The 22,539-nt window shown below is 39.3% G+C and overlaps 1 protein-coding gene across 3 annotated transcripts; it reads right to left on the reverse strand.

Annotated features, from left to right (window-relative positions):
- Nucleotides 1–1,610: 1,610 nt before the first annotated feature.
- On the reverse strand, nt 1,611–22,285 carry LOC106856353 (DGAT1/2-independent enzyme synthesizing storage lipids-like). 3 transcript variants are annotated; one of them, XM_014881635.2, is made up of 8 exons: nt 22,194–22,248; nt 20,186–20,277; nt 18,256–18,586; nt 15,553–15,717; nt 10,034–10,227; nt 7,827–7,887; nt 5,883–6,022; nt 1,611–3,902 (listed from the first exon to the last, which is right to left on the reverse strand). In XM_014881635.2, the coding sequence occupies exons 3-8, from the start codon at nt 18,581–18,583 to the stop codon at nt 3,798–3,800; spliced, it is 993 nt and encodes a 330-aa protein (XP_014737121.1). In that variant the 5' UTR covers nt 18,584–18,586; nt 20,186–20,277; nt 22,194–22,248; the 3' UTR covers nt 1,611–3,797. The 3 variants fall into 3 exon arrangements, with proteins under 3 accessions (XP_014737121.1, XP_014737123.1, XP_014737122.1); XM_014881637.2 differs by lacking the exon at nt 20,186–20,277 and having other exon boundaries at nt 22,194–22,285; XM_014881636.2 differs by lacking the exon at nt 22,194–22,248 and having other exon boundaries at nt 20,186–20,325.
- Between the last annotated feature and the right edge of the window lie 254 nt (nt 22,286–22,539).

The following is a 22,539-nucleotide window of genomic DNA, read 5'->3' on the forward strand; positions in this document are numbered from 1 at the left end:
GAATCATGGAACGGTTTGAGTTGAAAGAGGACCTTAAAAGATCATCTAGTTCCAATCCCCCTGCCACAGGCAGGAACACCTTCCACTAGACCAGGTTGCTCAAAGCCCCATCCAGCCTAGCCCTGAACACTTCCAGGGATGAGACCTCCACGTTTTTCTGGGCAATCTGTTCCAGTGCCTCATCACTCTCACATTTAAGATTTTCTCCCTAATATCTAATCTAAACCTACTCCCTTTGGTTTAAAGACAACCCCCCTTGTCCTGTCACTACACAGCCTTGTCAGAAGTCCCTCTCCAGCATTCTTGTACCCCCCGTCACTGGATACTGGAAGGTGCCTCAATACCCCTCTGCAGCCTTCTCTTCTCCAGGCAAAAAAACCTCAACTCTCTCAGCCTGCCTTCATATGAGACATACTCCAGCCCTCTGCTCACCTTCATAATTTTGAGACTATCATTTCTTTTGACTAGTCCTGAGCTTAAAAAAAAAAAAAAGATAAAAGTATCATCAGATTGTCTCTTGAAGTTTTAGCAGACAAGTTTTGGAGAATTCTTACTTAACGTGTATTTTCAGCGCTACTATGCCCATGCAGCAATTCCACACACTTCCTTTTGGTATACAGTAATTTTTTGATGCAAACAGCACCAAAAAAAGCATCCTAGTGTCTGTGGTGGGATTAATAGGGATTAAACACTGTAGAGCTAACACAGTGTCATCATCGCTGTATCTTCTCCACAGAATAATAGGATGAAGCAACATAATGCTACACTTGTACAGCAAACCCCATACCAGATGAGCCACACAGTTGTGTTGACAGTGCTGATTAACTGCTCTACCTTGCATTTGCAGAGATTTAATTTCATCAGAAAGCATCCTAATAATAGCTGTTCAGACTGAGCTCTGCTATTACACAACAGGACAGTCAATTGGCCAGTAGGAGATTTGGGTCTTGCTGAGAGATAATGACGAATACCTGTCAGTACAGCAGTTGGTCTACTTCCAAACAACCTAAAAATACATATCCTGCTTATGCTGCTCACATGGCAAAACATGTAATATCTTTAGTGTATCTAAAGGGTAACCAGACAATCAGTGGTTTAGTCTAACTCTGCTAAAACTCCCTTTGAATACTTCTGCCTGATGCACAGTAAATCAAATCAGCTAAAAGGATGCCAGGTCTATAACCTCACTTGTTAGTTTCTATCCATGTCTGCCTCTTTTTCAATAAACTAAAATAGGCAATGTTTCACACCCCAAATATGTACAGATAAACCTTACTAGTCAGTACTTATGATCTATTTTCTGTTGCAGAACTTTTAACTGAAATGGTACTGCAGTGCTTGTAAAGGTGCTTCTGCAGCACAGACTGCAACTATTAAAACTCAGACCTTATTGTTTCTGTGATCTTATTATTTTCCTTTATTCCACTGTTGTCTGAATTATGTTTCCTTTCATTTCTTCTGGGGTTTTGTTCCTTCCATCCCTACTCAGACACTGCAAGGCAAGAAGAGCATGTCAGGGGTAGGAACACGCTGCTCAAAACCACTCAAGGTTCTGCAGGACACGCCATTATCATTCCATTTAGCTCAAACACAACACAAAACTTCGGAAGTCTGTTCCAGTTGTCAATTTTATTTGAAAGGTGTCTTCTACATATTTTTAATATATAGAAATAAAAATGAAGGCCTATACAAATATGAACACTTAGAGAGTACCAATACTGCCCTTCATTTTTTATACTGATCTTTCAATACTTAAAGGGACAAAACTGCAGCAAATAGCCCACATAGTTAATAAAATAAATGTTACAAAATCTGATAATGTCCATTCACATCTAACATAACCTTTTAGATTGAGTTCTCTTTTACATATATGTAACTTCAACACAAAGGATGTTCAGCTGCCTTTGAGATGTTCCCAACATAGACTGATGTACATTTTTTTTTCCAGATGGACAGTGAAAAAAAAAAAAAGGTCAATCTGCAGTTATACTTCAACGTAAGAATTTAGCATTATCACTTTTAATAACATACTATAGGGGTATTTTTGAAACAGTCCAATAAATTAAAAGGAGCCCAATCTTGCCTTCAAGTAAAACCCAAGTAATTTCAGAAACTTCAGAATGGGCATTTGCTTTTATATACCATGATTCTTCCCAAAGCTTTAAGAAAATTAACGCCACATAAAATGTTTTTGGTATAAATTAATATCATAAAGTAAACCTTTTGCTTCTTGTAAACCACATTTGATAGACAATTATCCATAAAGTGATATTTTCTAACTTAGGATATCACCCACATGCACTTATGCAATGTCACTAATTTACACATTTAAGAGAGCATAAAGAAAAGTATGTGCTTAAATGGGGAGAGCAATGACTACTATATCAAATACAACTGCTCCTTTAAATGTTGGTTATTTATTGGGTTTTTCTTGGGGGGATGTATTTTTTTTTTAAGAAAAGGTCAAACCCCAACAATACTGAAAGGTGACCACATCATATAGCAAAAGTCTCTTGTCTTTTCTGAAGGAATTTGTCCTCATCCCAGAACTAAAAAGTTCCCAGATGTCAATTTAAGAACTGTAGATTAAAATTCCTGGAAATTAGAAGAAATATTTCAAGTATTTCCTATTTGGACAAAAAGGCCACAGGCTTTAGCTAAGAAAAAATATAACAATATTATTTGCTGTAAGTGTACAAAAGCCCAATCTGGCAACTCTCTCCTGTTGATTCAATTGTTTTCACTTAAGGAAAGTATACAGAACTTCCCTCTCCTTCTTTTTTAACTTACATAAATAACTGTTTGAAGAATATATTTAATAGTTTATCCACATACTAAATCTAATGGGTATTTGGGAATGCCAATCTTGTTTTTCAAAGAACTATTGCTTTTACAGTATTGTAACAATTTTCTCTTTCCATCAAAACAAAGATTTTTGAGCTCATGTTACTAAACAGTACCCTCATTTCTACTTCTTGATGTTTGAATGCTTGGCTCATTGTTTCAAAGGAGAATTTCTAGATTCAATGAGAAATAAATGGGACAAGTCTCTACTCAAGGGCAAATATCCAATTCTGCACCTTGGTGCAGAATAGCAGTTGTATTGTAAGGTTCTCATTGACAGCATGACAGTGGTTTCCATAAAAAGCCTCTTTGGTTCACTGTAGTTCTCTATAATCAATTTTCACTTTTCTGAGCCCTTTCTGAGCTCATCCAGCAAAACTAAACACTTTGCAACACAGGTTTTGCAGGCATTGCTAGAGGTTTTGCAGGCCAGAAGTGGTGGACTATTTCCCAGCAGTGTGAGAGTAACAATCTCGGAAATTTTTCCATACGTGTTGTATGGCATTAATCTGGCCTACAAGACCTCCTTATGCTGATGAAGGTCAAAACTGTAAGACTCCAGCTCTGCAGAGGTTTGACATTCAGGTTAGAAATCCATCATGGTGGGGATGGGAGACAATGACAGACCAAAAGGAAGACAGACCATACACATAAAGGCTTGAAGTATTATTTGGGGAAAAAAAAAAAAAAAAAAAAAAAACCAACAAAACAAACCCAGACACTTCCAAGGTCGGAATGCATTTATCAAAAATTAAACTTTCTCCCATTATGAATGATTTCAAGTTTGGGCTCCTGAGCTTGATACTGGACAGGGGCAAGGGCAAGTGACTTCTGTCTTAAATTATACAGCAGTATCATTAGGACCTATTATTAGAAGAATGAATAATTTACAAATGTAGCTTTAAGAATATTATAAGTAAAGAGTAGTTATAGATGTTTAAGTTCAGAAGACCTTAATCTTCTTTCTTCTGTGTTTGAAATCGTTCCATTAAAGCCCTAAATATATTTCCTGGTAATTTCTGATGTTTTTCTATGAGAGCTTGGAGTGCTGCTTTCGTCTGTAGGGAAAGACAAAAGGTTTTGATCAGAAAACCTCATCTTCATACTGCTCATACAGTAACACAATTTCTAGGCTCTTTTTAATCCTTTCAAATACCACAGAACTATTGCAAGTTCAAAATACTGTTCTTCCCTATTTAAGTCCACAGGATGTGATTGTGGCAACACTGCCATGAAACAGACCAACAAAGTACTATTCTCTTTTGTGTGGTAGCTGTGCTCACAAGCTGTATTAGTGATACACAAAAGTCAAACAGTAAATTAATGAAGAGACTCAGGTCTATAAAGCATGTTAAACACCTGCATGATGTACTGCAACTCAAATTCCTGCCCATGCCCAGGTTTGCATCAATAACACTCTTCCAGTGGGCATCAACTTTGCTTCTACACATGCTCAGAAGTGGCACTGGAAACACCACTGTATCTCAGCACATATGACTTGTACAAAGTAATGCCCTCCAGACCCAAGGCCCCTGAAGGGACTGGTCCTGTCATAAATGCTCAGGCCACTTAGCTGCATGTGACAGCAGCCTTCACTTTCACTCTAAAAATAAACAGGCCAAGGAGTGCACAGCAGTTACTCTTATTACATAAAAGCTCCATAGGGAACATTCAAAAGCAGGGCAACATGAAAAAACTGTGGTGAAAACACACTTCCTATTCTGCCTAAACAAGCACAGGCTAGAGAATTCTTAAGGCCTGAAACAGAAGAACAGATAATTATTTGCCTCTGTAAACCAGTGGTAAGCAAGGGCAGATGTTCTTAGAATGCTGTTTGTTGGTACAAGCTCCCACTGTTTATATGAAGTAAGTGATCAATTCTTAAGTCCTTTACACAGGACTTTACACATCTGGTCCTAAGTGACTCTACAGACCTAAAATTTGAGCTTTATTTTTTGCTCTATATAATGGGAAAATGCATACTGAGCCATAGCCCAAAACATGAGATACAACTTTAAAATCACTCTAACTAAATAGTATTCTAGGGAATTCACGTTCTGGTGCCTTATTTAATAGAATCTGAACTTAAGTCAGAAGTAGGTGAGGGTTGGCACAAATGCAAGATACCAATGCATATTTGAAAGTAACTTAAACATATTCTCTGCTGAAAGTCAGGAGTTCTGATGTCCTGTCAGTGTGACCCCACAAAAGAAACAACCAGTTTTCCATAACCAGGGCCTAAGATATTGCAGACAAACATTTTAAGAGTCTTTTTGTAGTGACTCAATCATAAGGTAAACACAGAGAGACAACTGAACTGACACCTGCATGGTAAAGAAAAGTCTCTCTCAAGTGAAGTTTTCGGAATATTATGTGACCATCTGTGGAGTTTCCAAAAACACCTATTTCAGCCCACTCCATCTCACTGCTCAACCTCTTCACTGGTTTATGTCTTTGCACTGTGAAATCTATTAATAAACTGAATGAACATGAGGACCTGAAAATCCTTCCTATAAAGGCATCTAAATCTGAATTAGAGGAACATTTAGAAGTTAAATTGCTGGGTTAGAAGCTGGACAAAATAGAAACACACTAGACAACGCAGTGAAATGATTTACCTTTTTCTTTTATTGCATGTAATTCCAACAGTTTGTGAACATAGACTTCCTATGTTTGAAAGGCTTCCTTAGTATCTTTCTGAAACACAAGGAAGCAGAATGCTTCCTCTTGGGTGAAGTGCTTCTCTCTGTCAACTGAGAGCTGTCTTATCTGACCAAACTTCTTCAGTCTTTAAAGCAAGTTGTTTCTCAAAGCAAATATAGGGTGCAAATAACTTTAAAAGACCTAGAACATCTGCAAGTTGTAGCAATAAAAAGATAGTATTTAAGAAAGACATTCAGAGTTAGGCAAGTACAAAACTTACCATGATTCCACCAATTTCTAAAACTGCCTCCTAGACAGAAATCACAAGATTATTGCAGTGGTTTTTAGCAGAATATTCAATATTTTAAATTTACATATACAGATATCTATCTTACCTTTGCAGCTAGTTCCTCAGCAGTCACATTTGGTTCATATGGAATGGGTTCTCCAATAAATGTACGTAGCTTGACAGGAAACCCCCCGTACAGAGGAACTACTGGCAATCTAATACGCTCATATAGAGACCTAAGTATTTCTAATGTGAAAAAATGTAGTGGAAAGCAGGAGAAAGAAAGGTGGGGAGGGAGAAGGGGAGTGAGGGACGGTAAAAGAGGAAAGAGAGAGAGAGAGAGAGAGAGAGATTTGGATTATTCTGTAAAGTTTTTTTCCCCCACTAATGCCTTAACATTGAAACTGGCTTGCAAAGTAATCTAGCCCTCAACCCAGACTCTCAAACAATGTGTCATCTCAAGTGCTATCCTACCTTGACTTTCATTTCCTAAAAGTTGCATTAATGCTTATATCAGACTTATTTCTACCCTAACTTGGTGTGAAATCTTTCCCCAAAGAGTAGCTGAAACGAGAAGAAAGAAGAGGAAATTCAATAGCTGCCTCTCTGGAAAGGAAGAGAATGCTATGCAATACAGGTTACAGGTTCAGCTCATTTGACAGGTTAGCATTAGACACTAGTATTGGAAAACTGCATGTTCAGTCCTACTGAGGTCTACAGGATCAGAAAGAGCCTTATCTGCCTAAAAGTTAGTCATGCTAACATACGGAATTGCTCTTTCAGACCACACACTGGCTGTAGTTAATATAAAAAGAGAGAAAAAAAAGGTGTTTCAATCAGCTCTAAGAGGACACATTCTTTTCCACATGCCACCTTCTAAGCGTTAATCCCAAATGTACCCAGAAGAGATTCTCTGAAAAATGTGTACTAATATTATAATTCTCAATTTCAGACAAGAAACTCCATTAACTGGGATGCTGGCATAAGAAAATCCTTACTGATCAAGAAGTGAAATTTTCTGAACACAACCTATTAAAACAAGGACAAAACTACTAAAACTGGAGTAACACCTCCAGTGATCAAGAACTTACATTCCTCTAGCAACCCTGCTGTAGAATACATATAGCATAAATGATTTTGGATTCAATTTTCTGTCTGGGATTCTCCTGAACACAGCAACAATTAATTGCTGTTTATTTTTGTACAATATGATGAATGTGTGAATTATTCCAGGTTCTGCATCTGATGCCTTGGCTTTCTCCATGCAATATATAGCTCTTAAACGGAGGGGGAGAGAAACAGAACTGTGTTGCCCTGCAGCCTTCTGATGAAGGCAATGATGCCACACTTGAGGCAGAATAGTGGTGTGGAGACTTGTCCAGGCCCCTCTGCTAGATAGTAACTAAGAGAATATAAAAAAGAGGGAGTTTAACACTAGCAAATGAGCAGAGATGTGAGCATCTAATCATCCCAGAGATGGACCCCTCAGACAAAAGACCCATCTATTGATGTTCTGGCTGCAAGTTCCATAGAGGTAAGGAAAGAGAGCTTCCAAATGCAAGGTTTTGTGAGGAACCAAAGGTCTAATGCAGAATAGTACAGCAACTACAGATTAAATGTAGTTCAAACCATTCAAACTTTAGGTACAGGTAGAGGTGTAAGCACAGAGCTTTAGGACAAAAGGAACTACATGCCAGTTGCAAATCCATTTGCTTTGCTTCTTAACAGACAGCAGAAAACCTAGGGCTGGCCTAGCAGATATAAGCAGAGAAAAAAGTGCTTTAAGTCTTCCTGCCTTTTTCTGGCTCCTTTTTTCTTTCTTCTAGTGCTTGTGTAAAAAATCCACTGTTATGCGGAAAATAACCTAGATGAGCCAGTATCGCATCTAATGCTGATATTAAATCCTAATAATATCTCTGAACTCTACCAGAGAGCAAACATCAAGAAACAAGGCTGTGATAAATCTCAAACTTATATGATGATTATTTCTATGGAGATAGGCTAAACACATATGGAAAAATAAACTACAGAAAAATAGAAAATATCTTACTTATTCCTCCTAATGTCCTAAAGCCTTCTCGAACATTTTGTGTAAACAGAGGAATGATGGGCTAGGAGGGAAAAAAAAAAATTAACAATTTAAGGAAGATAGCACTATCTAAAAAACTACCCCACTTAAACTCAACAGGCAAATTAATTTCAGAGGTGTTTCTCAGGATATATAGAGAGCAAAAAATGTATTTTGAAGTTCTGTGACCTTCTGCCATGAGGTTTCAAACTGGAGAATACTGCAATACTTCAGGGAGTCACTGTTTCAGCAAGTCTATTTTCTTAGAGCAGAATTTTGGAACCTATGGAGCATTTAGGCATCCCTCCCCGCATCTAGCAGTGTTTGCACTATTGTGACTTAAGTGCTTAAACCTCTTACCTAATTTGTAGTTATGCTTAAAGGGAAGGATTCACAGGATTGGGACACTAAACTTGTCTGATTCCTCTCTGCTATGCTGACAGTATTGCTTCACACTTGATGTGTCACATTCAATACATGTCCATGACTTATTTCTGCTGATGAGTACTTGGAATGGTGTTGAATAGTTCAAGTTTTTAGTGCTGTTTTTAAAATTTCAAACAGCTGTCAAGATTTACAAGAACTGTGAGGGCATCAGATACTACATAAAGTTTTTCAGTATCATTTTATAATATGTGCCCACTGTACACAGCATCATTAGAAATACAGAACTCTTCATAGGATTTTCATGAACTCAAATTCTTTCAAACATTTTAAAAACAAGTATGGAGATGAACTAGCACACGTAACTTTTTGGACATGCATCAAGTTTGGGGTTTTTTGAGAGAAAAAAGTCTGTTAATAATTACAGAGAATAAAAGAAAGTGCAGCTGCCTAAACTGAATACATACAAATATCTTTATTCCAGAACAATCTTATTTGAAACATCTTACTTTTGACATAGAGGTAGAAATTTTTGTTTATATGACAAATTCTGGCAAAAAAACCTGCTGAACCAAGACAGCTTCAAGTTGAAGGTTCTAGTTTTAGATACATTTTTCGGATGTTTCAGACACATCCTTCTCTTCATGAGGAGTTTTGCTTATGATTCAAGGTGACTTAAAAGTTCATCTTTAATCTAAATAAAGATGTTTTTCCCACTTTCAGTCTGCCTCTGACACTCTATTTTGCTGCATCTCTCAGTGGTTTTTGGGGGGGGGGATGAAGCTACAAAACCCTTGTGAGTGCATAAAGAGAATCAAAAACACATCCAGTAAATTAAATGCAACTAGTACAATCATAGTTGAATCTCAAGTATGGCCTTTAACATGCTATTATAATACATTAGTAAAATCTAAACCTGTTGAAAATACCTGTTCTTTTCCTTGTGAGAAAAGTGACGCAGACTTGGGTCCTATAAGTATTCTATTTCTGTATAAAATCCAGATATATAACTAGTCTGTCTTTAACAGCAACTAAATATAAAACTCCTGGTGTGAGACTTGCTTTTAAATTAGGTATATGCAGACCTGTGGACATATGCACACATCTTCCAAGTACAAATCTAGAATAAGAGTGACTCTGAAATCATTTCTAAAATAGTTACAATTCAAATAGATCACACACTCTTGTGCCTTAACAGTTGGTCCCCTATGAATAGTTACTCCTACCTGCCTGCTGACCAAGCCCAATGCTGTACACCAGAACTGAAGAGTTCACACCAGTGACCAGCCCTGGACATCTCTCACTACCATAAAATGCCAATACAATATGAAGTGCCAGTGAATCTATACCCTGCTGGGTCACACCACACTTCAGTGACAGAAGAAAGAGAAACACTGAGTTGGACTCCATGATTCTAATGGTCCCTCCTAACTCATCATATTCTGTGACTCTGATATATAGGGCTCCTTCCCAACCATGCTGGTCAGGGAGGGCTAAGCCATCACAATACTAATCAGGTATGTGTAAAATAGTACATGCTCATAAGGAGAAAACATCCTGTATTTAAACTCTTGCTCTTTTAAACTCTGGATTTCCTAACCACACTATTCTTAGCTGACTCTAAAGCCTTATCTATCAAAAGCAACAAAAAAGGTCTTGAAATGTAGTTATTAGAGCAAGTAGGCCACACTCATGAGAGCAAGAAATCTAGCATCAAATATATGATAATCAAAGCAGCTTTCTCTGGAAGAAAATACTAATAACTTAGCTTTCTTTGCTTCTCTTCCATGATGTGTCATACTTACCACTTTTGCATCAATGGCCACCTGAGCAAAGCCCTTCCGATCACTCCACAAAATAGTATACATTTCATCACTGAAAAGTGCTTCCCGAACTCCACCTGGGGCAATGGCTAACAGATGGCCCATCTTCAGAGTCCTAACACAAGCTTCTTTTGGTCCATGTATAACTCCAAATACGTCAAGTAGTATTCTAAAACCTGAAGGGTAAGATAATATTAATGCAGAAAATGTTAGTTCATACTACCATTGACTTCAGAGTCCCAGCACAGAACACTATGGCTAAAACTAAATTGTCTAATAAGCTGTGTCCCCAAGACGGACTGAAGCATTAAGTTGAATGTACAGATTTTGGTCTGCAAAGTTTAAGATTTAGGGGTTTCAGTGGCTTTTTGTCACAGTCAAGTCAGCTGTTATCCTACAGTCAGGGCTAAACTGAAAAAGAGCTGTCAAGCACTCTGTGATATCTTTCACATGTCACTTCAAAGGAGTTGTTTGACTCAAGGGCACTGGCTCCTTGCTCAAGCTCTACTGTTCAAACATAGCATAGTCCAAACAGAGAGCCCAAGAAGCAATACCAGGAAATTGTTGTGGTTCTGTTTTGTGAACTTCGGTAAAGAACAGTAGCGCATAAGGAGAATGACAAAGAAAATGCATCATTGTCTGCATTACAGATCACTGCAGCAATTGATTCTGGTTCAGTCTGTGAGTACCCGGATGACATTTCATATAGAGAGGCATCTGGTAAGCCTCAGTTGGGTACACTCACCTTCTGCTAATATTGTAACTGAAGTTTTTGACCTAAGGTTACATAAAACTCCTCATATCACCTTGAATTTGACATGTCATTCGGACTGTACTCTTCAAGAAACAGCAGAACATCAAGAATCTGCTACAAGCATCAAAAGGAACATACCTGATCAATTTAGACAGCTAGACTATTGTTAAAGGATATACCTAGCACAAACCTCTGTTCGCAGGAAATAAGTTCTGTTCAGTTGGTTCTTATACAGTATTCATGAGTAGTGCATACCAAAATGGTAACTTTGGATGACTGGGCAGTAAGGGAAACATTACTTCTCTTTCCTGAAGTTTCTCATTGAAGCAAACAACCTTATCAGCCACAGACAAGGAGAAAGAACTGATCTAGTCGAGTTTGCCTCCTAATAACAAATGAATAGCTGTGACCATAAACACACATTTGTTACATACACACACAGGTTAAAGGAGAGCCCAAAGTTAAGAAGACAGAGGTCTGTCTTCTCTTACAGCTTGCATAAACTAAAGGCTTAGTGAAAAAAGCATGAGCCAACACATTATTACTTTATTCTTAACTAAACTCTAACTAGTCTTTGTAGCTGGTGTGGGTATAATTACTCCCAACTCATCTCTACACCAGTCAGGATCTGTCCTTACACACGGCAACAGAACACAAGCTTGTATTACACCTGTCTCATATTTTGCTGTGTCTGCCTCACACACTGCTGATGACACTCAGTCTTCACCTTGCAGCATTTGCATGGAAGAACACCTGGAAATAGAGTTTGCCTAACTGAAATTCATTTCTTTCAAGTACTTTTTTTGTGGGATTTTCCATAGCTGATTTTTACAATGCTTGACATTCCCGAACTAATTAAAGCTCTCTGAAATGTATCCAGTGGTAAAAAGCTGCCTGTCTAAGTCCTTTCTGTCAGTGACCTCAGGAAACAGACAAAACAATCATGAAAAGGGTTGAGATGAGCAGCAAAAGAGACTCCAAGGAAACAAAGACTGTGACAACACCGTTCCTTTTTAAACTGGATACACTGGGGAAGGGGTGAGAGGGAGGGTGTGCATGACAAAGCAATACCATGAGTCTGTCCAGATCATATATCAGTAAAAAAATAACAGAATATTGACAGAATAGAAACAAAAAAATGTACTACAGAATAGTTGTCCAGGGCGGTTTCAAGTCTCCACAAAATTTCTCAGCTGCATTTCCTTTGTCAACTTTTAGTATCAACTTTACATTCTGAGCTGTACTTCACAGCCTTGCCAGAAGAGCACACGTTACTATTGTTATCTCTGATTCAGTACCAAAGAAGAACCTGGCTCCCTTAAAGCAACTGAGAGACAGAATCTGACACAGCGGCCCTGAAAGCACAGCCAGGGTACCTGTGTCCAAGGCAAAGGTCACCACAAAGTTAGAAGAAACACTGGAGTAATACCAGGTAGCACTGCATGAAAGGGACTAAGAATCCGTTTTTCCATTTTAAACAACAAAACAACTCTCAAAATTATCTAAACATAATTTTTCAGCCATTCAGAACATGTTCTTCCAGACACCAAGAAGTTCAAACTTAATTTTATTCCACAGTTCTACCTGAACTCTGCCCTTTGTCCCAACATACTCTTCTCCTACTTTCCACAAGACTGTGTTGGCAGAAATGTTTGAAAACCCTTTGGAGAGTACCCAATAAGGCATGTAATGCTGCTCTCAACTTGTGCACTATGTACATTTTTCTATCTTGGTCCCAGTGACTGTAACATCAGGGCTGTCAGCTACCAGACAGTAGGATGGCAAGGATGTCATCATTCTCCCATGGTCGAGCTTTAGGAGACAGAGAGGAACAATTTAGACCATTGAATCCAAGCTTCCGCAGTTGTAGGTAATCACACATATATATCTGCAGAGCATCTAGTCCACAGGGTGCTTTGCAACACCTTGTGCATGTAACAGACAAGAAGCCAAAGCTCTTTTCTTCTGGAACATTACAGGAAAGGGACTGTCTTACTTACATAAAATAGAAGGCAACCTTTTAAAGAGGGCTCCCAGATTACTTTAAGCAAAAATGGCCCATACTATAGGAGAGGATGATGGAGAAGAACATAAGTTAAATCTCAGTCCTCTCTGAATGTTCTGGGAAAAGGCTTTCCCCTAAACTTAGAGAAGCCAGTGTATTTCTGAGCACTGCACAGCTAAGAGGCTAAAGGAGCCAGAAAGCTGGAATATTTGGTTTGTTTTTTCCCTGTGGAAAACCTCTAGTTATAAAAGAAGGGAAAAAAAAAGAATTCGTATGACCATATTCTTCTCCTCGAAAATGCAAGAAAAGCACACTTAATACTAACACAATTCTGACACATCCATGTGTGTCCAACAGACCCCCCTAAATGCACCGCTACCCCTTCCCATTTCCCCTGCACTGAGCATAATAACTTTTCTTCTGAAAAGGCATCCAATTTAATCTGAAAGCTTAATCAAGATCAGACAGCCTTAGTATTAGGATAAAATTACACAGTCTTTCTGGTTTGATTCACAAGAGAAGCAGCATCTACCCGAGTTGCCAGTCATAGATTACTGTGCTTATTTTGAAACAATCCGCAACATTTTCTGGGCTCTTTGGAGCCTCTCTGTCTCCCTGAACAGCCTCAATTTCTTCACAAAACCAGACAATTATGTAGATTAGAAGGAAGTTCTGGAGGTCATCTTGTCCAGCCTCCCACTCAAAGCGGGTTCAACCAGATCAGTCTATTCAGAGCCTCACCCAGCAGAGTTTTGAAAGTCTGCAGGGATGGAGATTCCCCAACTTGCCTAAGCGATCTGTTCAGGTGTCTGATAACTCTCATAGTAAAATACCTTTCCACATGTCTAATCAAAATTGCCTATGTTGCAACTTGTCTCTGTTGCTTCTCAATCTATCACTGTGCACCTGTGAGAAGAGTGATTCCCTCTTCTCCCCATCCTCCCACTAGGTTGCCTGAAGACAGCAATAGTATCTATCTTTCTCCACCCTTATCTGGGACAGACCAAACAAATCCAGTTCTCTCAACCTCTCCTTGTACACTGTGCGCTCCATCATCCACTGAACGTGTGTCGGTGTACCATGTACCAGGGAGTCCAAATCTGGACACCACATCACGAGATGTGCTTGCACAGGGGCCTTGCCAAGGGAACAAATCTCTTCACTTAAGCAGTGGCTACATTCATGCTAAAAGAAGCTCACCTTGCAGTTCATCTTCTTTGCTGTAAGGGCACACTGCCAACTCACACCCAACTTGTTGTCCACTAGAATCCTAAGTCCTTTCCTGCAAAGCCCCCTTTTATCCAGAGTATTGTTGCATAGACTTGCTCCCTCCCAGATGCACAGCTCTACATTTGCTTTTGCTGACCTTAGTAATATTTCTGACAGTTGAATTCTGTGAAGTCACTCCGAGAACGAGCTTTAATGCCCAGTATACCAACAGCTCCCCCAGTTTGGTATCATGAGTGAATTTCTTGTGCATGCTCCAGCCTCTCATCCAGGGGTACTAGAAAAACACTAAGCAGCAGTGGTCTCAGTATCAATCCCTGAGAAGTGCCTGTAGCTGTTAGCTAGATGTTGTACTGCTGAAGCCAGTTCTTCAAGACCAGCCATTCAGCAAGACGTTTCTGCAATGCTACTGAACGATATTTTGGGGACTCATAAGTATACTCACACTTTGAGCTTTCTGCTTATTTTAAAGCAGGAAAGGAGTAAAATACAATGCCCCATTTGATAAACAACTATGCCTATATAGATACAGTATGGAGCCAAATGTGTATCATGAAGTAGATTAAGTTAGGCATCTTGTACGCAAAAGATTTGATAGCCACTGATAAATGAATCTGTTGGCAAAAGCAGTTGTAGAGGTGAAGCCATACTGTGATCAGTATGAAAAAAGTTATTTTCAGGGACTAAGGCTGAAATAAATGTATACCAACAAAAAAAACAGTTTTCTTATATGAGATGGTTCCACTAAGAGCCCCAGTATAGTACAGAATGCTCCTTGTAATTCATTTTATGAACTGACAGGCCTTTAACCACAAACTGAACTTGTGAAAGAAAGTGGGTACTACTGTATTTCACACAGACAAAAAAAGAAAACCTTCACATAATTAATTTTACCAATTGGCAGTGCATTTCATTAGGCTGTCTAGCCAAACTCCTTCCCTAAACATACTTTTCATTTTCTACCTGCTTCACCTTATGTCTCACATAAACATGTTGAACACTTCTCTAGCTTTCCTCCAAAACAGATTCTACTTGAAACAGTCTTCCTGGGGACAGGTTCCACTGCCTGCCATCCTCAACTGGGTAAGAGCTGGGTGGAATAAGAAAATATATTGTCTCTCCAGACTAGTATTCTTAACTTATAGGGTATTTGTAATTCTTAATCAGTTCACACCACTCATTCTGCCTTTATTAATGGAAAAGAAACATCTTATTGAAATCTTTGCTAATATTAATACAGAGAACACTGCTTCTCCTACAATCTCCTTCTCTTTGTTTCTAAACACCTTAGAGTCATTGGAAGGTGCTGCCCAGACAGGACTATATCCCATCCTTGCATGGGCCAGTCTCATTCTTGTTTGTAAAGAACATGCTCTATTTCAAAACTTTCACTAAATTTGTCTGAATGTCTGTTCTGACATCTGTGTTCCTGCAACACTATTTTTATTAATTACACAATTTAAAAATTAAAATAAGAATTCCAAAACTGCTTGTTTATACAATGAAGTATGTTACCTGGTAATCTAAAGACAAAATGATCAGCTACTACGTTGCAGCTTCTCTTCTGCATTATATAAAGTCTCGTTATGAAATAGATAAAGTCAAGGGGAGTAGCTCCATGATAAAACACAATAAGTCCGGGTCCTTGAGGAATATTTTCGATACCATGAATCTCATAACCTGTTAAGAGTCAAAAATGAAACAGATGTTAAATTTTTATACAATTCTATCCCAAAGAAATTTGCAAATCCCAATTTGCAGCAAGCTGGCAAACGGAAACCAAATGGATTGAGAAGTGGTAAGAGCATAGTGACTGCTAATAAGTCAAGAGGTAACTTGCAGCACCTACAGGAAATACAAGTTTCTTCACAGAGAACACACACAGAATACAAGTTGCTACAAAGAAAATAAAGTTTCATTTAAGGCACCACACTCTAAGAAAGCGCGACTGAGTGTTTTGTTTTAATGTTGATTTTTTTTGCTCTATCTCAGACTGTATAATTTATCCTTATTTTTTGAGTTCACTGTTTTCAAGGCTGCAAAGTCCTCTGAATCAATCATTCAAGAGAAATCAAAATACGGATTGGAGTGGTGAAACAAGTATTTCAAGCTTCTATTAACCTTTTGAAGTTCTTTGCCACCAGTGACTGTTTTAGAAGATTTGACATGACAGCACTCATTTTCATGCCTCCTTTTACTCCAGGATATGAAGATTATCTTTGCTACTTCTCTCCAAGTTATATACCTGTTCCAGCTTTCCATCACTATATACATACATCACTATATATTAAAAGCTAGTTGGGACTATATGTATGCCTGGCTGAAAAATACATAGAAACACATAAGCTTTTTCCTGATCTCACATTTCTATTCAAGTTACACTGTAGAATATATTCAATTAACACAAAATTCATCAGTATAGAACATATTCAGTTAACAGCCAGTACTATTACATTATATTTTTTTAAAAATAAAATAAAACAAGCAAAAAGAAAACACCCAAAAAAACAAAACAAAAAAAAAACCCCTCAGCCAAATCCTGTCACTTCTTCCAAAGTTAATCAGGTCTACAATTCCTATTCGATTAATTTAATTCTGAAGGTACTCCTTGGCTCTTCTCCCTCTATTTTACTTTGCATACCTGTGGAGCTGCAACACATTGCAAGTGTATCATCTCTCCCATCCCAAGGGACCACTAACTGCTCCATGCCAACCAACTTACACACATGGCATTGGCATAATACACATGAAGTTAAAGGTATCAATCACCAGGTTTAGGGGTTGGTTTGGGGCTGGTTTTTCTTTTTTTTTCAATGCTGTTAGATTTCAGGATGGAAAGTTCTTTTTATCATATCCCGATGAATCAAGTGGGGGAAAAAAATAACTGGAAAACATTTCATTCTTTAGCAAGAGAAATGTATAGATAAGTGGGAAGCAGCTGGCAGGGCAGAAAAAAGTCACAGCTGTCAATGAGGAACAGGATAAGAATCTTCTTGCACAAAAAAAAAAAAAAATCAAACCTTATAAAAAGAAAAAGTTACTAAGGATTAAAAGAGCCAAGGCCTTAAAAAAATAATTCTCTTGTGAAAAAATGTAAATAGCTTTTTATTGTGAAGTGAGCATTTTAAGCTCTTTGATGTAGCTGTTGATTTTGATGTAGTGCACTTCTCTAGATTTGAAAGTTACATCTTAGTCTTACAAAGTCTATCTGATACAGCTGCTGCACCATATGGTTATCAAGGCCTTAAAAACCCGTTTCCCTTTGACTAGAGAACAAATAGAGATGATTTTCAAGAAGGATTTATTCTTTATGTAAATTGCTCTTATGTATCTCTTTCTCCTTTAGCTGCATCTAGACTGAATGGCTCTGAAAGAGACTTATGATTTCCTTTGAGAGAAAAGCCAAATCATTTATTAAGTCTGTCTTTATAACAAAATAATAGCAGAAGGACAAAGAACAGGGCCCTTAGTTTTGACATTCTAGTAGAGAAAGTAGTAGTCCAAAATACAAAGACAAATAAAAAAGTAGGGTTCTGTAAGAGTGTCAGGCTCAGAAGTTACTTTCAAGAAGCAACTAAATGCGCCTTTTAGCTATCATTTGGAATTTTATATGAGACTGGTTAAATGCAATTAAATTATGCTAACATCTGCTGGCTGACACACTAGCTATCAGGGAACTGCCACTTAACTTACAGTCTTCATGTATTGACTCTGAAACAATATAATTAATTGATCTAGTTTTTACACAACACACATTTCAGGTCTTCTGCAAATGAGGAAATCCAGGAATTGTTATAAAAAGCAAAAAATGGGAAAAAAGGCAATTTTAAAAATTGAGCATATATTCAAACAGAACAGAGATCTCATTTTATAGCAGCAAAGGAATAAATACATAAGATAAAAACCTTAAATTCAAAAAAGTCTCAATGTCTTTTTTTTTTTGTCTCAAGCACCACTAACAGTCACTCATAAAACAACAGCAAAAAAAAAAAAAAACCAAAAAACAACAAACAAACCAAAAAACCCAAAAAACAAACAAACCAAAAAAACCCCAAACAAAACAAAACAACCCAACAAAAAAAAAGACCACCAAAAAACAAACCTGGCCTGAATTCGCATGCACCAGCAGCAATGATCAGACATATATCGATAATCTTGAAAGCTAAATGAGGAATAAGAGCTTCAGAAGTTTTTAATGAAAGGTCAGATCTCACTTACCATGCCATATTCTTCCATGTCCATCCCATATGGCTGCCACCATTTCTCTCGCACCTATCCAAACATCATGGGAATACGCTTCCTTTATTTCATTCTTCCTTTTATAAATATGAAGGCAGAGAATGGAAACATAGAAGAGAATGACCATAACTCCTGGAAGTACAAAGACTAACACAAGTGGAAAAAACAACCACAAAATGTAGAATGCGTAACTCAGATAATCTCCGATATCCTCCACACCAGTCCATTCTTCCAGAATATAACTCAGGCAAGTTAAGTAGGACAGAGATGTTGGTCCTGCAGTACAGGATTCATTTCCACCTGTCATCTCCTGTTTAAAATAAAATTTTCAAAAAGTATGTTAATAAATCTTCCAAAAATATAGATCTGATTAATCATATAATAAACCTCTCTGATGCATTTCATTCATATACCATCTACCCCACATTCCAGCAGCACCTACTAGAAACGTAACAGTTCACGCAGCAAAACTTTTACTTGATCTTTGCCATTCTTTTCTTTTGTGTACTGAAAATGCTGACAATTCTAATGGAGAAAGATGCTGCAATTGCTTAATTTCAGGCTAGGATTTTATCTCATTGAAAACTATTCATACTACACAGACCCAGAAAATGTATACTGTTACCAGTACCAATTAATACCAAATTCTTGAATTTCAGAAAGCTGTATTGATAAGTCTAATTTATTGTTACAATAAAATAAAACCTTCTCTCAAGTACTAACTACAACAGGAAACAGCACAATCTCAAATCCAGTCCTTTGACAAAAACCTACTGAACACTTCCACTCACTACAACCATAGGACGACTCAGGAAGAAGATTCTCTCAAATAAGAAAGTTTCAGCTCTGGAAAGACCTCTTTTTGCACCCAGAAATTTACTGACAGTGAAACGTCAAGACCCAGAGCACAACACTGAGAGGCACCAGAAAGGACAAGGAAAAAAAAGATCACAAAAAGTCCTCTTTAGAGTTTTAACTGCTCTGGCTTTACTGTGTCTATGTGTAAGAATCTCTCCAATCCAATACCAGCTCCTAAAAAGTTACCAGCCCACAGAAGTCAAGCCTGGAATTTCAGGCTTATTACAACGTTTTTTCTTAGCTTGGTACAATTTAGGGGACAACTTGCTATTCACTTCACCTTACAAACACAGGACAGCCTAAATGATTGGCTATTTTAGCTACAGTGCTTGAGCTGCAAACCTAATACCTCTGGGTACAAAAGTTATTCTAGGCTAGAAAAAAACTGGTTGGTCAATATTCCAAGTTCAGACAGTCAGGACCAAGAAGAAAAAAATGTTGCAACAGCAAAATAGGCTTGTAGAGAGAAATGGAATAAGAGCAGCATTTCTAAGAATGAAAAAAATCTAAGCTTGAAGTTGCTGTGTTTTGTTTATTAGAATGTGACTTACAGCAGGTATGACTGCAAAGCTCCTATGCCAAACATATATGCCTATAGACAGACATGTATGTCTATTATTATTTTACTCTTGCTCTGTTTTTGCAAGAAAAAAGAGACTGAGATACAGAACACGATACTTCTTTCAGAACACCAGTGACAGCAAAAATTACAAAGCAGATCAATTTTACTCCACATCTGCTAAGGAACACTGAAACACATACTAGAGTAGAACTCATTTCACTTATTTTCCTATCTCAATTTTCCCTCACATTCTGACAGAGCAAGGATGTCCCTTTTCCTTTGATTTTGGAAATTGGCCTCTACACACATTACTCAAGATAACTCCTATTTAATGAGAGAAGAAAGATAATCTTTGCTCCCACAATCCATGCCTGTTCCAAACTAATTCAGGCTTACAACATTTTGCTCCTCAGCATGTTCTTGAGGACAATGTGGTGGGCAGCTGATTTATCTCCAGCCACATATAAGCACATAGCATTAGTGACATACCTTCACTGATTTCCTGCACCTGTCTTTGGGGTGTGTGGGAGAGCAAGAGAAAGCTCTTTTTCATTCCAGTTGCCAGAGCTCAACTCCAGAACCTGTCAGGCAGCAAACACCCACAGCAAGTATAAGAAACACAACTTGTGAGACCAAGTAAGATTTAGGAGTAGCATTCAACACTGCAATATTTAACAGTTTGTTATGCCTGGACTTCTCCAGTGGCTCCACCTACTACCTAGAGAACAATATGGAGCATGGGTCATGGCACAGCAGCCTTTTTTCAAAACTGAGAGGCGATTATATAGCTTTTAAAAGAATACTTATAGCTATATTCCCCCACGTATTATATATTTTAATTGTTTACGGCTTTTCCCAAACCCCAAATCTTCCATCAAGTAAATTTAAAGTCCTGTTCACACATGTAAGTCTTGCAAAATATTACATGTCTTTTTGACTGCAATATTCAATGCAATACCTCAAATGCAATCACTGCAGTTCTTAAAGTTTACCTGCATATCTGTGTGCTAACCTGCAAAAGAAATTAAGACCTAATATCTTCTGTGCTACCAGCCACAGAGGTAAGAGCTAAAGCACTGCCTTCCCTTAGGATCAATGATGCTTCCTCATATTGAAGAGCACCACAGGATAATTTATACTGGAATTTATACTGTCCAACTTCTTCCTAGATAACCAATTAAATCAGGCTGGTCAATGAAGCTTCATGTCCAGTCCAGTTTGCAGTATCACCATGGATGGAGATCCTCCAGCTTCTTCAGGCCCCAGATCCCGTGCTTGAATACTTTCATGGTGCAAATGTTTTTCTTTATTCTGGTTCTAGAGTTCCCCTTACCACACCTTGTGTCTGTTGCCTCCTGTCCCTTTGCTGTGAAGATTCTACTTCCCCCTCTATAATCACTCATTAAGAGCAGCAGTAAGGTCATCAAAAAATGGGTAGAACGGCAATGAAAAAGAAAAGGCAAATTATGATCTAAAAAAGCCCAGGAGTTCCACATTGAACACCAGTGCTACATGCTACTAACAGATAACAACACTGGTCTATTCCAACTTGCTGTCGAGCAGTTCAAAATATACATTTTTAAGTCCTAACTTGCTAATGCAACAGCATATACTTTTCACCAGTCACAAAGATGCATTTGACTAATGACAGCGTACACTTACTTATGCTTACACTTCAGGCTTTATGATGTGGAAACAAGGCTAAAACACAATTCCCTTCACTGACTTCTAGCATATGATCCAGAAAAGTCCTGAAGTAAAATACAACACAGGCCTTCAGCTGCAATCAGCAGATGTTGGAATAACTGAGACCCAGCTGATCAGGATAGCAGGAGCGATTACGGGCAGCAACACGCTGTGCTCTAAACGACACACAGCACGACTCCAGCATGCATATGCAAGGTGTAAGTGAAACCTCTGGAGGACATCCCAGCACTTCCAAACTAGAAAGACACTGCGAAGCAGCAGCTACGACATATCACTGCCAACAGAAACACACGGCTATGGAGAGAGCTTCTACCAGAATTAGTACTGCCACCACAGGCACACACACACAAAAAAAACCCCCAAAAAACCAAAAAACAAAACAAACAAACAAAAAAAAAAATCCGAAAAATACCAGAAGACCCTGATAATCCTGGTAATGTCCCCTATGACAGTAGAGACCCTAGGAGTCAGAAGGTGATTTAGCCCTTGTTTTGGCACAGGAACTGGGCGGGCTTCTGTGCCGGCGGGTCAGTGCTGGTTCCTTCTGCAGACCGAAGGAGAGGTCGAGACTCGTTTTCCTGACAAGAAGGCCACAGCCCCGGCCCAGATGCCCCCACGAAGCGCACCTGGCTCCCACCGCGCTCTGCCCGCAGCCCCTGTGATTAAAGCAAGGCCCCGAACTCGGCGGTGACAGAGGCCACCACGGCAAGTCACCCCCGGCCCGGGCACCTGCCGGGTGGCAGCGGGGCCAGGCCCGGGCCCCTCCACCCGCCCGGCAGCGCCCGCTCACCTCGCCCTGGCAGCGGCGGGTCCGGCTCCAGCCCCGCGTCCCTGCCGGGGCCCGGTTTTACTCTCCGCCCGCCGCCCCCGCGGAGGCCGGGTGCCCGCGGGGCGGCCGGGCCGGGGCGGCTCCCGGCGGCGGGGCGGGGGCGGCCGGGCGCCCTGCGGAGCGGGGGCGGCGGCGGGGGCGCGCAGGGAAGCGGGAACTCCGCGCCGCCGGGGGCGCGCAGCCGCCCGGACCCGCGTCCGGTACGCACCGCGCGCCGCTTCCGCCGGGGGGGGGGGGCGGGGGCCGCCAGGGGGCGCGTGGTGCCCGCGAGCGGGAGGGGCGGGGAGGCGGGGGCGGAGGGCGCCGC

The sequence above is a fragment of the Sturnus vulgaris genome, chromosome 1, assembly GCF_052056855.1.
Source record: "Sturnus vulgaris isolate bStuVul1 chromosome 1, bStuVul1.hap1, whole genome shotgun sequence".
NCBI classification, from domain to species: domain Eukaryota; kingdom Metazoa; phylum Chordata; class Aves; order Passeriformes; family Sturnidae; genus Sturnus; species Sturnus vulgaris.